This window comes from Lygodium microphyllum, chromosome 30 (assembly GCF_053477565.2).
Source record: "Lygodium microphyllum isolate KBCC chromosome 30, Lygodium_microphyllum_v1.1.10, whole genome shotgun sequence".
Lineage (NCBI taxonomy): Eukaryota > Viridiplantae > Streptophyta > Polypodiopsida > Schizaeales > Lygodiaceae > Lygodium > Lygodium microphyllum.
In genome coordinates, this window is record NC_141164.1 from 7,375,335 (window position 1) to 7,388,467 (window position 13,133).

At 39.8% G+C, this 13,133-nt stretch overlaps 1 protein-coding gene across 1 annotated transcript in view; it reads right to left on the reverse strand.

Annotated features, from left to right (window-relative positions):
• Positions 1–813: 813 nt before the first annotated feature.
• LOC148009525 (uncharacterized) overlaps positions 814–13,133 on the reverse strand; it is a 31,159-nt gene continuing 18,839 nt past the window's right edge. Inside the window, exon 6 of the mRNA XM_087672946.1 lies at positions 814–1,280. Within this exon, the coding sequence (XP_087529072.1) occupies positions 1,129–1,280 (152 nt within the window). The 3' untranslated portion in view covers positions 814–1,128. The remainder of the gene's footprint in view (positions 1,281–13,133) is intronic.

Here is a 13,133-nt window from a genome sequence, read left to right on the forward strand (position 1 = left end):
TGCAATATATGGTGGGGGCATTTTGCTCTCAAATTTCCTAAAGGAGAGATGACTTCAAATGCATATGCATCTAGACTTAGGACATTGCTTTTGTATTGATGATGGTGTTCCTTTGGATATGCAATTTCATTTTCAAATTACTATTATACCTTTTTTTTCTTGTGCTTTGATTATCAATCGATTGCAAGTGTACTTGACTGATAAAATAAACCAGCGTTCCTGGCGCGCTTCGTGCGCAAGGAACGCTATCCCGCTTCGCGAAGCGAGGGAAGTGAAGCTGCTTCATCCCACAGTGGATAATGCTATCACAAAAACATCACATGCTTTACTCTCCTCTACTCACAATCCCTCTATCTCCCATCCCATTTACACCTCCCCTGTCTGTATCCACACTCACTCAATCACTCACACACACACACACACACACACACACACTCTCTCTCTCTCTCTCTCTCTCTCTCTCTCTCTCTCTCTCTCTCTCTCTCTCTCTCTCTCTCTCTCTCTCTCTCTCTCTCTCCAATTCTCTCTCTGTCTCACACACACACACCAAACTTAAAACTAAAAGTAATTTAAAACCAATGTAACACAAAATGCCAGACATAGAAACAATCTCTTCAATGCATCATACTTACAAACATTCCTCTCGACATCAATGTAAGCAATCATATGCTTGCACACGCGATAATTAGAAACAACAACGCAATATTGAAAACGAAGCCACAAAGGCCAAGTATAGGGTACGCAAGTATTTTTAAACACCATAAGCAAATGGCCGATGCCAACAAAAAAAGACAATGTCTCGAAGATGCCTAATAGAAACAAAGCTTTTTGAGTAATCATTAACAAAATCTTCCTCGTTGAGAAAAACATGAGAAGGCGAAGCCGGGAATGATTCCATAGTTTCCAATGGTAATCGCATGGGCAATGCAATGATATAAGTATGTGGAACAACAATGTTACACTAAAGCGGGTCATAATTGAGGCAAAGACCAAGCACCACAAAATAATTTCTATAAGAGACCTAGTCAAAATGAAGCCACAAATGCCAAGCATAAGGCACCGATGTGTTTCCAAGTACCATAGGCAAATGGCCGATGCCTACAAAAAAATACAATGTCTCGAAGACGCCTAATGGAAAGAAATCTTCATTTTCTTCGAGGAATCATTAACAAAATCTTCCTCCTTTAGCAAAATATGTGAAGGTGAAGCAAGGAACGATCCCATAGTTTCCATTGGTAATCGCATGGGCGATGCAACAGTCCTACCTCTCTCTTCGCCACCTGCATTAGAACAAAAATTAAATATAAGTACATGGAACAACTAACAAAGATCATTCCATCCCAACAATAATAATACCTGGTCGAACATTTGTGAACCACTCCGTAGGTACTGACAAACATTGATGCAGCGTCACAAAACAACCCAAATCTTTGAATCCATACTTGAACCAATGCCTCGGTATCTTATCAGTATGGGAGCGTTTAAATCTCTTCTTATGATCAACCTCGTACATATGCACCCGAAAACATTGTGTGTATCCACAATGTACAACTTCAATAAAAACTGGGAGCTTGATGTCGATATTAACATCATCATATAAATGCTCGATGACCCTTGCAAGTGTCCTTCTTATAATATCATCAAGAGCTATAGTGAGTAATGTGCATTGCAGCTCCTTTTGATAGTCAGAAGCTGGGTAATAGTGCCACTCTAGGGTAGGCATTTGCAAAAGTTAAATGAATAGTAAAATATGAAAAAATTATATTTCCAAGAGTATATGCCAACCAAACAGGGCATAGAGAGCAATTCACACATATGCAAAACCAACGTCCCCGCATGGTCATCAATAACTGTATCTCCACAAAGAAAGCAACAGAGAGTAATTCACATATATGCAAAACCAATGTCCCTACATGGTCGTCAATAACTACATCTCCGCAAAGAAAGTAATGTACATTACTGCACCTTTTGGAGAACATCCTTGTATACAATGTTTGTGATCATACCCCCATCCTCTTCACCCAATAGCACTTTCACACCATGTGAAGATTTTACCCTTGAAAATGCAACATACAGCTGACCATGTGTAAATACTGGTGCCTTTAGATAAAGCCCAACAATGAACAAAGTCTACCCCTGTGACTTGTTGATTGTCACAGCGAATGCCAACCGAATGGGAAACTGTCTCCGCTTCATAGTAAATGGCAAATGTGTAGCATTCGAAACAAAAGTAATCCGGGGAATAAAAACTCGTTCGCCCGTATTTGCCCCTGTTATTATCTGAGCATCTATCACTTTCCTATTGAAAGCTTTACATATCAATCGCGTACCATTACACATACCCCTTCCTGGATTTAGGTTTCTAAGAAGAATAATAGGTGCATTTATCTTCAGCAGCAATAAATGAGGAGGAAATCCACCTCCAAGGTCCAATGTATTTAAATACTCAACAGAGTACAAAAATGAGTCGTCGGTCTCTGCAATTGAATCTGCACTATAATATTGCCTGACCTCCCCTGGCATTAGTTGCAATGCATGATCATTCAAAGTAGCCACCTCTGTATTCCACGAGGCAAGTATAGCTCGCTCACTAAAATACGACGTGTAGTCACCCACATTGGACACATCACTGTAGACACTATCAATCAGTGTTTCGATAGAGTGCCCTTTTAATATCATGCCAGGTGGGACACACAACTTATCACAACTTTCAGTAACACCCACTCCATCCCCTATTCCTTGAATCCAACAGATGAACCCATTGTCCACCACACTACCAGTTGTCGACACTCGCATATTGCCAGATAGCCTTAGCACCCTTATGTAACGCCACAAATCAGAGTAACACAATGCAGCATTAACAATATCCTCACGTGTTCCCTTTACCACAACCGGCAAGACCTGTCTAAAATCCCCCCCAAACAAAACAACTTTTCCACCAAATGGCTTATCACAGCTCATAACATCTCTTAGAGTTCTATCAACCGCTTCGAAAGCATATCAATGGGTCATAGGAGCCTCATCCCACAAAATAAGGCTTGTTTGTCTCAATAACCGAGCAAGGTCACTTTGAACAAGAATATTGTAAGTGGATCGATTATTTAATTCTACTGGGATTTTAAACCGCGAGTGAGCTATACGACCACCTGGCAAAAGCAAGGCAGCAATGCCACATGATGTTGCTGCCAATGCTATGTGACCACCACTGTGCACCTTCGCAAGTAAACATTTGTATAGAAAAGTCTTCCCAGACCCACCAGGACCATCCAAAAAGAATACATCCCCAGTATCTGTATCAATAGCATCCATGACTGCACCAAAGGCAATTCTTTGTCCTTCATTCAACATTCTCTCCATGGATTCAGAAACCCTATGTTGTTCTGATATGTTGTATGCATATTCATCTTGTAAAATAGGGTTAGCATGCAGTTGTGATTTTGGTTGATGAGGTTTAGGCAACCCATCAAAATCACAAAGTCTTCGTCCTACATGACGTAAAAGGTCTTGCAGATGTAACAAAGCCATGTTAGATGCCTCATGCTGCAGAACACCGAGAGAGGCGTTCACGTGCTGTAGCTGCAATCTATACATGATATCCTCTACCATTGGCACCAAAAATCTATCCCATAGATGGCCAGGCCGAGCTGGCTCACAAAAGACCAAAATTGCAACAAATAAAGTTCGGAGTTGAGCACCAGTTTGCACAGAGGCAGCTTCTTCTAAACACACAACATATTCATCATCGCTCTCCAACATGCCCCTTGCAATGCAAGCATCCCTAAAAGTATCATAGATCATGCTATCAACAGTACGCAAATCTTCAAAAGAAGTACATCCCCGACACTCTGTTAAAAGCATCCACAAATAATAGAGCTCACCACAGGTAGGCGCCACAAAATACATCCGACCACATATATTCCCACGCTTCCTTCTAGTCCACATCTTATGTCGTGCATTCCACACCCAATACACTGGAAAGTCTTGATAGCAAATAGTCCTAGCCTCTAGATGAATGCAGTTGCACACAAACATTCAGTAAGAGTAGTTTTCTGGAGATCTTCATTTCGCACAACATCTGGTATACTATCTATATCCCGAAACACCACATAGTTCTCACCAGGTAAGTGTACCTGCAAACGTTGTATATCAAGCTTTTCATCGTGCAATGCATCATCATTGATGCCAGGAGGCATATTCCACGGTGGATTCCGTGAGGTTTTACGGTGGATTCCGTAAACTTAGATGACCGGGGCTCATACGCAAAGAGGATTCTTTGTGCGAGAAGTTGATGGGGACGCCTGTCCTTTTCGGGCATTTCATTAATTTAGTGTGTACATGGGTGATTCCATAGCGGGTGATTCCGCAAAATGCATATTAAATTAATAAACGTTTATGAGTTTAGAGTGCGCACTCGTAATAAATTAAGGTTAGGATTTATTTCTAACCAGTTGATTTATTTATGTAGCTGAAGACTGCTAGGTATTCACTTTTGTCGGTTTAATTGTGTTATTTTACTAACGATTGTGAATGCTTCAGTTGATGTGTAGAGATAGCAGCAGTGGCGGAGGAAAGCATTGGAGTCTAGCGGGTTTTCGATCTTTGGATTATATTAGGCGCCACGCCTATATTTTGTTATGTCTATAGAGACATCGATTATTTATTATTATTTTGTATGCGCTTATGCGCCTGGATATGTTATTTTTATTTGGACATTGAGATTGGGCGTGCCAGACTCTTTGGGCACCGTCCATTAGCTTTATTTTCCTATTTTTGGTAGAAAGCAAACTCAAAAGCTAAAAGCTTGTCATATTTTTGTAATTGGGCTATTTTTGAGCAAAAAGATTGGAAATATATATTAAATACATGCTTTGTGAAGCGCTCACACAAGGCATGGGGGAGATTCAACCCAATTTGTCTCTTGTCTCATGTCGTGCTTGCTTTCTCATTGGTTTTTGTGCTAAAAAGTAGAGTGCTTTGTTCTTGGGGACCTTTGGGAATTCACTACGTGAGCTACCTGCGTCCGATCTGCGCACCAGTGGTATTAGAGCGGAGCAGAGATCAAGGGCTTCCAATCACTACCAATCTCGGGCGAAGGCGGAGCTCCAGGAACAAACGGCCTCTACAGTCAATCTCGTCGCGAACCGTCGATACAGGCAGGCTTCTGGCGATCAAGAACCCCTGTTTCCACTGTCAGATCGCGAAGGACCAGGCTCTGTCGGCGGAGGACCACGCTTTCATCTCCTTCTTCAAGTCGTCAAAAATCAGAGCTAAGTTTCATCAAGCCTAAAAGCTTAAAAATCAAAAGGTATAAAGCTTAGTCTTAAGCTTTAATAAAGCTTAACCCACAAAAAAATCGTTTCGGCGGCGTCAGTATAAACTCGTCACGAACGAATCCGTCGCCAACATACTCCGATACACGAAAATCCAATTTGGCTTGGTAAGCCATAAGTCCCATAAGCTTAAGACTATAAGCTTCTTCAAGTCACACAGGATAATCAAAGTCACTAAACTCCGGGTCCTGCGCACCAGAAGTCAAGTTCTGCAAGTCGATTGGAATCAAGTCCTGCAAGTTCATCAAGTCGGCCTAAGTTCTGCAAGTCGGCTAAGTCCAGCAAGTCTACAACTCTGCAAGTCTGTTAAGTCTGCAACTCTGCAAGTCAGACTAAATCAGAACTGACTAACGCTCGAAACTCCTAGAAGACTTGTTCGTATGCAAAAACTCAGAACTGGAAAGTTGTTCGCAGCAAGCTGTTTTACCTATCTGCAAGTTCGTTGAAGTACTTTCAGCAAACGGAGACAGAAATATTTCAGAATTTCTGAAAATTGAAGAAGAAAATACCCAAAAATACATAGCCTTGTAACCCCAAATTTGAGCTACGTTCATCCCGCTAACTGATTTTGAGTGAGAAAGGTTTGTTGAGTTTTACAGGATGACTACCCCACATATGGATGATCCTATGGCTGAAGAAGATCTACCCGAGCCTACCATGGAGCAAAAGCTGGATCTTATCATGTTACAATTGGACGAAGAGCGAAGAGCTAGGCAAGCCTTGCAAGCGCAATTGACAAAGCTACAAGGAGCGTCCACTGATAAAGAAGAACCTCAAGCTGAAGATTTGATACGCCGTACCATCGACGCCACTCTTGAAGCACAAACCATTCGCAAGGAATCCAAGATAAGTAAACGAAGTTTCAAGTTTCGCACTTTCAATGGCATAAGAGAAGGAAAGACTGTTTTATCATTCATTAGCCAGTTTGATGACTATTTCCATGAGGAAACTTATCCTGAGAAAGATAAAATCAAGTGTGTTACTAATCATCTGATAGATAGAGCATCACTTTGGTGGACTGTCGTCCGCAAGAGCATAGAATGTCCTGCTTCATGGGAAGATTTCAAGAAGAAGTTCATGCAAAATTTCCTACCACCGCAATTTCATGAGAAGGCAATCAAGCAATGGGATTTACTGCAACAACGCGATCGTGAGCCTATTCCACAGTATACAGAGCGTTTTTGGAATGCACTCCTACAGCTACGCATGCTTGAAGACGTACCAGAGACGACCCATAAGCGGAAGTACATGTCTGGACTTCTTGGACATTACTACGCTGAGGTGAATATGTTCAAGCCTGCTACCCTTGAAGATGCCATCTCCTTAGCTCACGACACTGAAGATAAGTTACGTGGAAGAGATCGACGACCACAGCCATTCCAAGCAAACGGTAATTATGGATCTAAACAATTCAATTCAAATTTCAGAAGGTTTAATCCAGGTCGTTTTTCATCACCATCTTTCCGCAAGAATTGGCCTAAACCACCTGCATTACCATCCACTGTCAATCCAAATCCTAAGCCTATCCAACAAGCAAATCCAAATATACCCAGACTCCCAGCCATTGCAAATAATGTGACCAAAGCCAAGCCTATCGTATGCTACAAGTGTCACCAGCCAGGCCATCTCGCAGCAAATTGTCATTCAAAGAAGCCATCAGCACATATCAACTACCTTGGAGCTATGGACGAAGACGAGCATGAGGATATGCCGGATTTCACTGAAGAAGAAGATGATTCTACTACTACTTCCGACACTTTACCAGGTATGCCTACTTTACATTCATTGTTGACTATGAAATGTATGGTGCATGGAAAAGAAAGAATTATATTGCATGATGACGGTAGTACGCATGACTTTATTTCAGCAAAATTGGTAAAGGAATTGAAATTGCATACAGTACCTACGCATTATCGCATAAAAGCTGCATTTTTAGGCACTAGGTACAATGGCACACAAGAAGTTCAAAATTTAGAAATTCAAATTGGTCCATATATTGAAAGAAGAAATTTCTTAGTTGTCCCATTACAGTCAAGCGACATTATTCTAGGAATGCCATGGAGACACCAACATAATCCCAATATAGATTATTCCACACACACAATGAATATTAATTTTCAAGGAAAATCTATTACATTATTTGGTATGCATGCATCTCATATGTTTTCACTGCTTTCGCATACTCAAGCAAAACGTGCACTACGCAAGAATACTAAATCATATCTCATTTGGGTGAATGAATTGCACGCAAAAGAAACTCATATACACCCTAGACATAAGGAATTTCTTGCATACTTTAAGGACTGTTTTGCAGAAGACCTACCACCAGGTTTACCTCCATCACGTCCAGAAGACCATAAGATTGACCTAATACCTGGCACACAACCACCTTGCAAAGCCCCATATAGACACAATCAAATAGAGCAAAAAGAAATCCAGAGTCAAGTAGAAGAATTACTAAATAGAGGTTTAATTCGACCTAGCAGTTCTCCATTCGGTGCACCTGTGCTCTTAGTCAAGAAAAAGAATAATACTTATCGGATGTGTATTGACTACCGAGCATTAAACAAGATCACTGTAAAGAATAGGTATCCTATACCTAGAGTTGACGACCTTATGGACAAACTGCAAGGATCTTCTATATTTAGTAAAATTGACCTTAAATCTGGATATCATCAGGTGAGGTTAGATAGATCCGACATATTTAAGACTGCATTCAGGACACAGTTTGGCCATTACGAATTCTTAGTTATGCCATTCGGATTAACTAATGCACCTGCCGCTTTCAGTAGAATGATGAATCGTATTTTTCTAAAATATCAATATTGTGTGATTGTTTTCTTTGATGATATTTTAGTATTCAGTCAAAGTGAAAAAGAGCATTATGAGCATTTATCATTAATTTTTCAATTACTGAAAGAAAATCAATTGTTTGCAAATCCTGACAAGAGTGAATTCTTTAAGACAGAAATAGAATATCTAGGTCATATTGTATCAGAAGAAGGAATAAAAGTTGATCCTAAGAAAATTGACGCAATATTGCATTGGCCTATTCCTAAAAATGTACATGAATTACGCTCATTCCTTGGTCTTGCTAGTTTCTATAGGAAGTTTGTACGTAATTTCTCATTACTTGCTTTACCACTGACCAAACTTCTTAAGAAAGGCATTGTTTATCAATGGACTGAAAACCAGCAGAAATCCTTTGATTTACTTAAACGTGCATTGACCAATGCCCCTGTCCTACAATTACCTGACTTTAACAGACCATTCTTTTTAGTTGTGACTGATGCTAGCGGATCAGGAATAGGAGCCGTGCTAATGCAAGATAACCATCCAATAGCATATTCTAGTTCTAAGCTGAAACCTTCTGAGCTTAAATATTCCACTTATGACAAGGAACTCTTAGCAGTTGTACAAGCATTGAAACAATGGAAGCATTATTTAATGGGTTCAGAATTCATGATAAAGACCGACCAGCAAAGCATTAGACATCTACTTAGTCAGCCCCAAATTTCTGACCGCCATATCAAATGGGCTTCCTTCATTCAAAGTTTCCATCCTATCATTCAATACCAACCTGGAAAAGAAAATGTAGTTGCTGATGCATTGAGTAGAAGACCTGCAATTCATAACATTTCTATCATATCTTTTGATTCTTTAATTGCTATGAAAGACACATATCACCAGGATATTACTTTTCATTCTGATTGGCAAAAATTAGTTCAAAATAATTTCATTCCTGTTGATTCATTGTCATATAATGATGGATTCATGTTCTTTGAAAAGAGACTGTGTGTTACTATTCCATTCCGATCTTTTGTTTTAAATGAAATTCATTGTCCCCCATATCAAGGTCATAGAGGTATCATTTCTACATTACGCATGTTAACTGAAGATTTTTATTGGCCGCATATGGATGCAGATATGTCTAATTTTGTTTCTGAATGTCTGATTTGTCAAAGAATAAAAAGACATCATGGTAAACAGTATGGGTTATTAATGCCTTTATCTATTCCATCTAAACCTTGGGAACATATATCTATGGATTTCATTACTGGCTTACCAAATACTAAATCTAACCATGACATGATTTGGACAATTGTAGATAGATTTAGTAAGCAAGCATATTTCATTGCATGTAAGAAAACTTTAACAGCATCACAAGCAGCACAGTTATTTTTGAAAACTGTTTTTACTAACCATGGATTGCCGAAAGTGATTATTTCAGATAGAGATTCTAGATTTTGTAATAATTTCTGGATTACACTGTTTGCAAATCTAGGCACAAAGATTGATTTTTCATCTGCATTTCATCCAGAAACAAATGGACAAACAGAAGCCACAAATAGCACTATTTTAGATCTTTTACGTGCATACACTATCTCTAAACCTCAAACATGGGATACTCATTTGCATTTATTACAGTTTGCTTACAATAATACACCGCACACATCTACAAAGAAAGCACCTTTTGAAGTTATTTATGGACATAGATTATCTACACCTGTTGCATCTTTGTCTAATAGAATACAAAGTGCCGATGATATTGCTGTTATGCATAACACTATTTTTTATGAAGTAAAGGATATGATTGCTAAAGCCCAACAATCATATACCAAACAAGCCAACAAGAAAAGACAAGCCATGAATTTCAAAGTTGATGATTATGTTTGGCTTAGAATAGAAAAGCGTAGACTGCAAAGTGTAGATAGACATCCAGTTGTTAAATTAGCCCCTAGATTCTACGGACCATTTAGAATCATTCATAAGATTAATGACAATGCATTCAAGTTAGAACTGCCATCACATTGGAAAATTCATAATACATTTCATATTAGTTTATTGAGACCATTTAGAGGACAATTACCTATCCACCCTGTCTATGAAAACCCACCTTTACTAGAAGAAGAGACTGAAATCCTTGAACCAGAAGCCATCATAGACACTGATTACATGACCACTAGAACTGGCCAAAGGTACTCTAGATATCTAGTAAAATTTAAGAACCATCCTGTAGAGGAAGCACAATGGATGCACGCTAGAGACTTAAATGCTTTCCCCACTCTGTTAGCTCCACATTGAGCTAATAGCAATTGAGGTCAATTGCTATCCCACCCCGGGGGTATGATGCCAGGAGGCATATTCCACGGTGGATTCCGTGAGGTTTTACGGTGGATTCCGTAAACTTAGATGACCGGGGCTCATACGCAAAGAGGATTCTTTGTGCGAGAAGTTGATGGGGACGCCTGTCCTTTTCGGGCGTTTCATTAATTTAGTGTGTACATGGGTGATTCCATAGCGGGTGATTCCGCAAAATGCATATTAAATTAATAAACGTTTATGAGTTTAGAGTGCGCACTCGTAATAAATTAAGGTTAGGATTTATTTCTAACCAGTTGATTTATTTATGTAGCTGAAGACTGCTAGGTATTCACTTTTGTCGGTTTAATTGTGTTATTTTACTAACGATTGTGAATGCTTCAGTTGATGTGTAGAGATAGCAGCAGTGGCGGAGGAAAGCATTGGAGTCTAGCGGGTTTTCGATCTTTGGATTATATTAGGCGCCACGCCTATATTTTGTTATGTCTATAGAGACATCGATTATTTATTATTATTTTGTATGCGCTTATGCGCCTGGATATGTTATTTTTATTTGGACATTGAGATTGGGCGTGCCAGACTCTTTGGGCACCGTCCATTAGCTTTATTTTCCTATTTTTGGTAGAAAGCAAACTCAAAAGCTAAAAGCTTGTCATATTTTTGTAATTGGGCTATTTTTGAGCAAAAAGATTGGAAATATATATTAAATACATGCTTTGTGAAGCGCTCACACAAGGCATGGGGGAGATTCAACCCAATTTGTCTCTTGTCTCATGTCGTGCTTGCTTTCTCATTGGTTTTTGTGCTAAAAAGTAGAGTGCTTTGTTCTTGGGGACCTTTGGGAATTCACTACGTGAGCTACCTGCGTCCGATCTGCGCACCAATCATAGATCCGCCAACACGCCTCAGAGGCAGAAACATATCGTGCATCCAAATAACTTTGTATCTCCTCCACCTCGTGAGCATCGCCACCATTCCGGACTGAATCAACCCCAACTGAAAATTTGATGGTTGCACGATCATGCCCCTTGTACACATACTTATACAAATACTTCACAGCTGCAATTGTCGAGCAGACCCCCACATTTATGTGGGCATTGTATTTTTTACTCAAGAATGGATTATATGGAACAATCCATCGATTATCAATAACATTACCATTTATGATCACAGAGTTTCTATCATCTCGTCTTCGATAAATGGGATAGCCAGAACTATCAACTGTTGTTATGCCCACTAATTTTCGCGGGTAATCTTTAGTACATCTACCCTTGTCCATACAAGGACTCTTAGGGTTCAATCCTCCGCAAGGGCCATGAATGTTGCACTTTGAAATTGTCTCAAATAAGGCTGGAAACTTAACTCTATTGGGTAACTCAGTACAAACCAGTCTATCATAGTGACATACTTCAGAAGGTTTGAAAGACGGCTCAGTATGAGAATGTGGTAGCCCCCTCTTTTGGAATTCAATCACAGTAACATAGCCAACAACCTTCCCAAAGAGATCCTTTCGCAACAACGTATACATTAAATCATCATGCTTTTTATGAAACACGCGAATAGTCAAATCCGGACGGTCATAAGCACTTTGCCCAGGCAATAAAGCATTAGTTATCTCCAACCACTTTGGATTGCATGTCATTGTTATAAAAAGGTCAGGTTTTCCCTTACATCGCACTATAGCCATGGCATCCTGATATAATTGATACATGTGCCTTGGTCCACCTGTGAACGATGACGGTAAAACTATCCTCTTGCCAACAGAGGCACCAACAATCGGCATTGTCCCATTATCGTTTGCCCCCACCATGTCTGCCAAGCCTTTGTAGGCCTCCGATCGTAACTTTTGTTGATTTTGGCGACACCAAGTTAACCTGCATTACTCTATACTACAATAAGCATCAACAATAAATTGTTGCAATAGTCAACCAGCACGCAATATGCACACCTCAGTATCTTCGCACACTTCAAGACGAAATGCATAAAACTGCATCTGGGTAACACAATTTTTATTGGACAATTCATATATGTTAACAGGAATACTAACATTACTGTAGGGAACCTTTACATGCCAACCATCATCCCCCATAGGAAAAAGGAGGACATATAGCATTGGCATATATGCTCTATGCAAGTTTGAAATAGCAACACATCGACCACCCCGAGTGTAAACATGAATATCCCGACGATCAAGAGTACCCTCGTCACCCTGCCCTGGCATGATAGCTGCAACCTCAGTTGCTGCAGGAGCAGAGTATTGTTTACTGGTTTTTTGAATACCAAAAATACTCATTATTAGGTCCTGCACAGGATTATTTTGCAATTGCAAACCCACTGACCTAAAAGCACGTGCATATATGTTGTGTTGATGCATCATACATTGAAGCTCCCCTAGCAAGTTTGGTAATAAATCATGCATAACTCCCAGCCTATTAAGCAACTCATGCTCAGTATCATATACATACAGTTGTGCAAATCTTGGCCTTTCTTAACGTTGTACATCAGGAAGCAAAGTACCTATACGGTGATAAACAGAGCCATGCACTCTAAAGGTGTAACCATTCCTGATAACAGGTAGCTCATCAACATTAGCTCCGAGTGATACAAATGCAAGAGCACGGTTGTATGCTCGTATGTTGTTTTTAAATATCCTACTCTGAGGGTGTATACCATGCAACAAATCATGCAATGGCTGTGGTG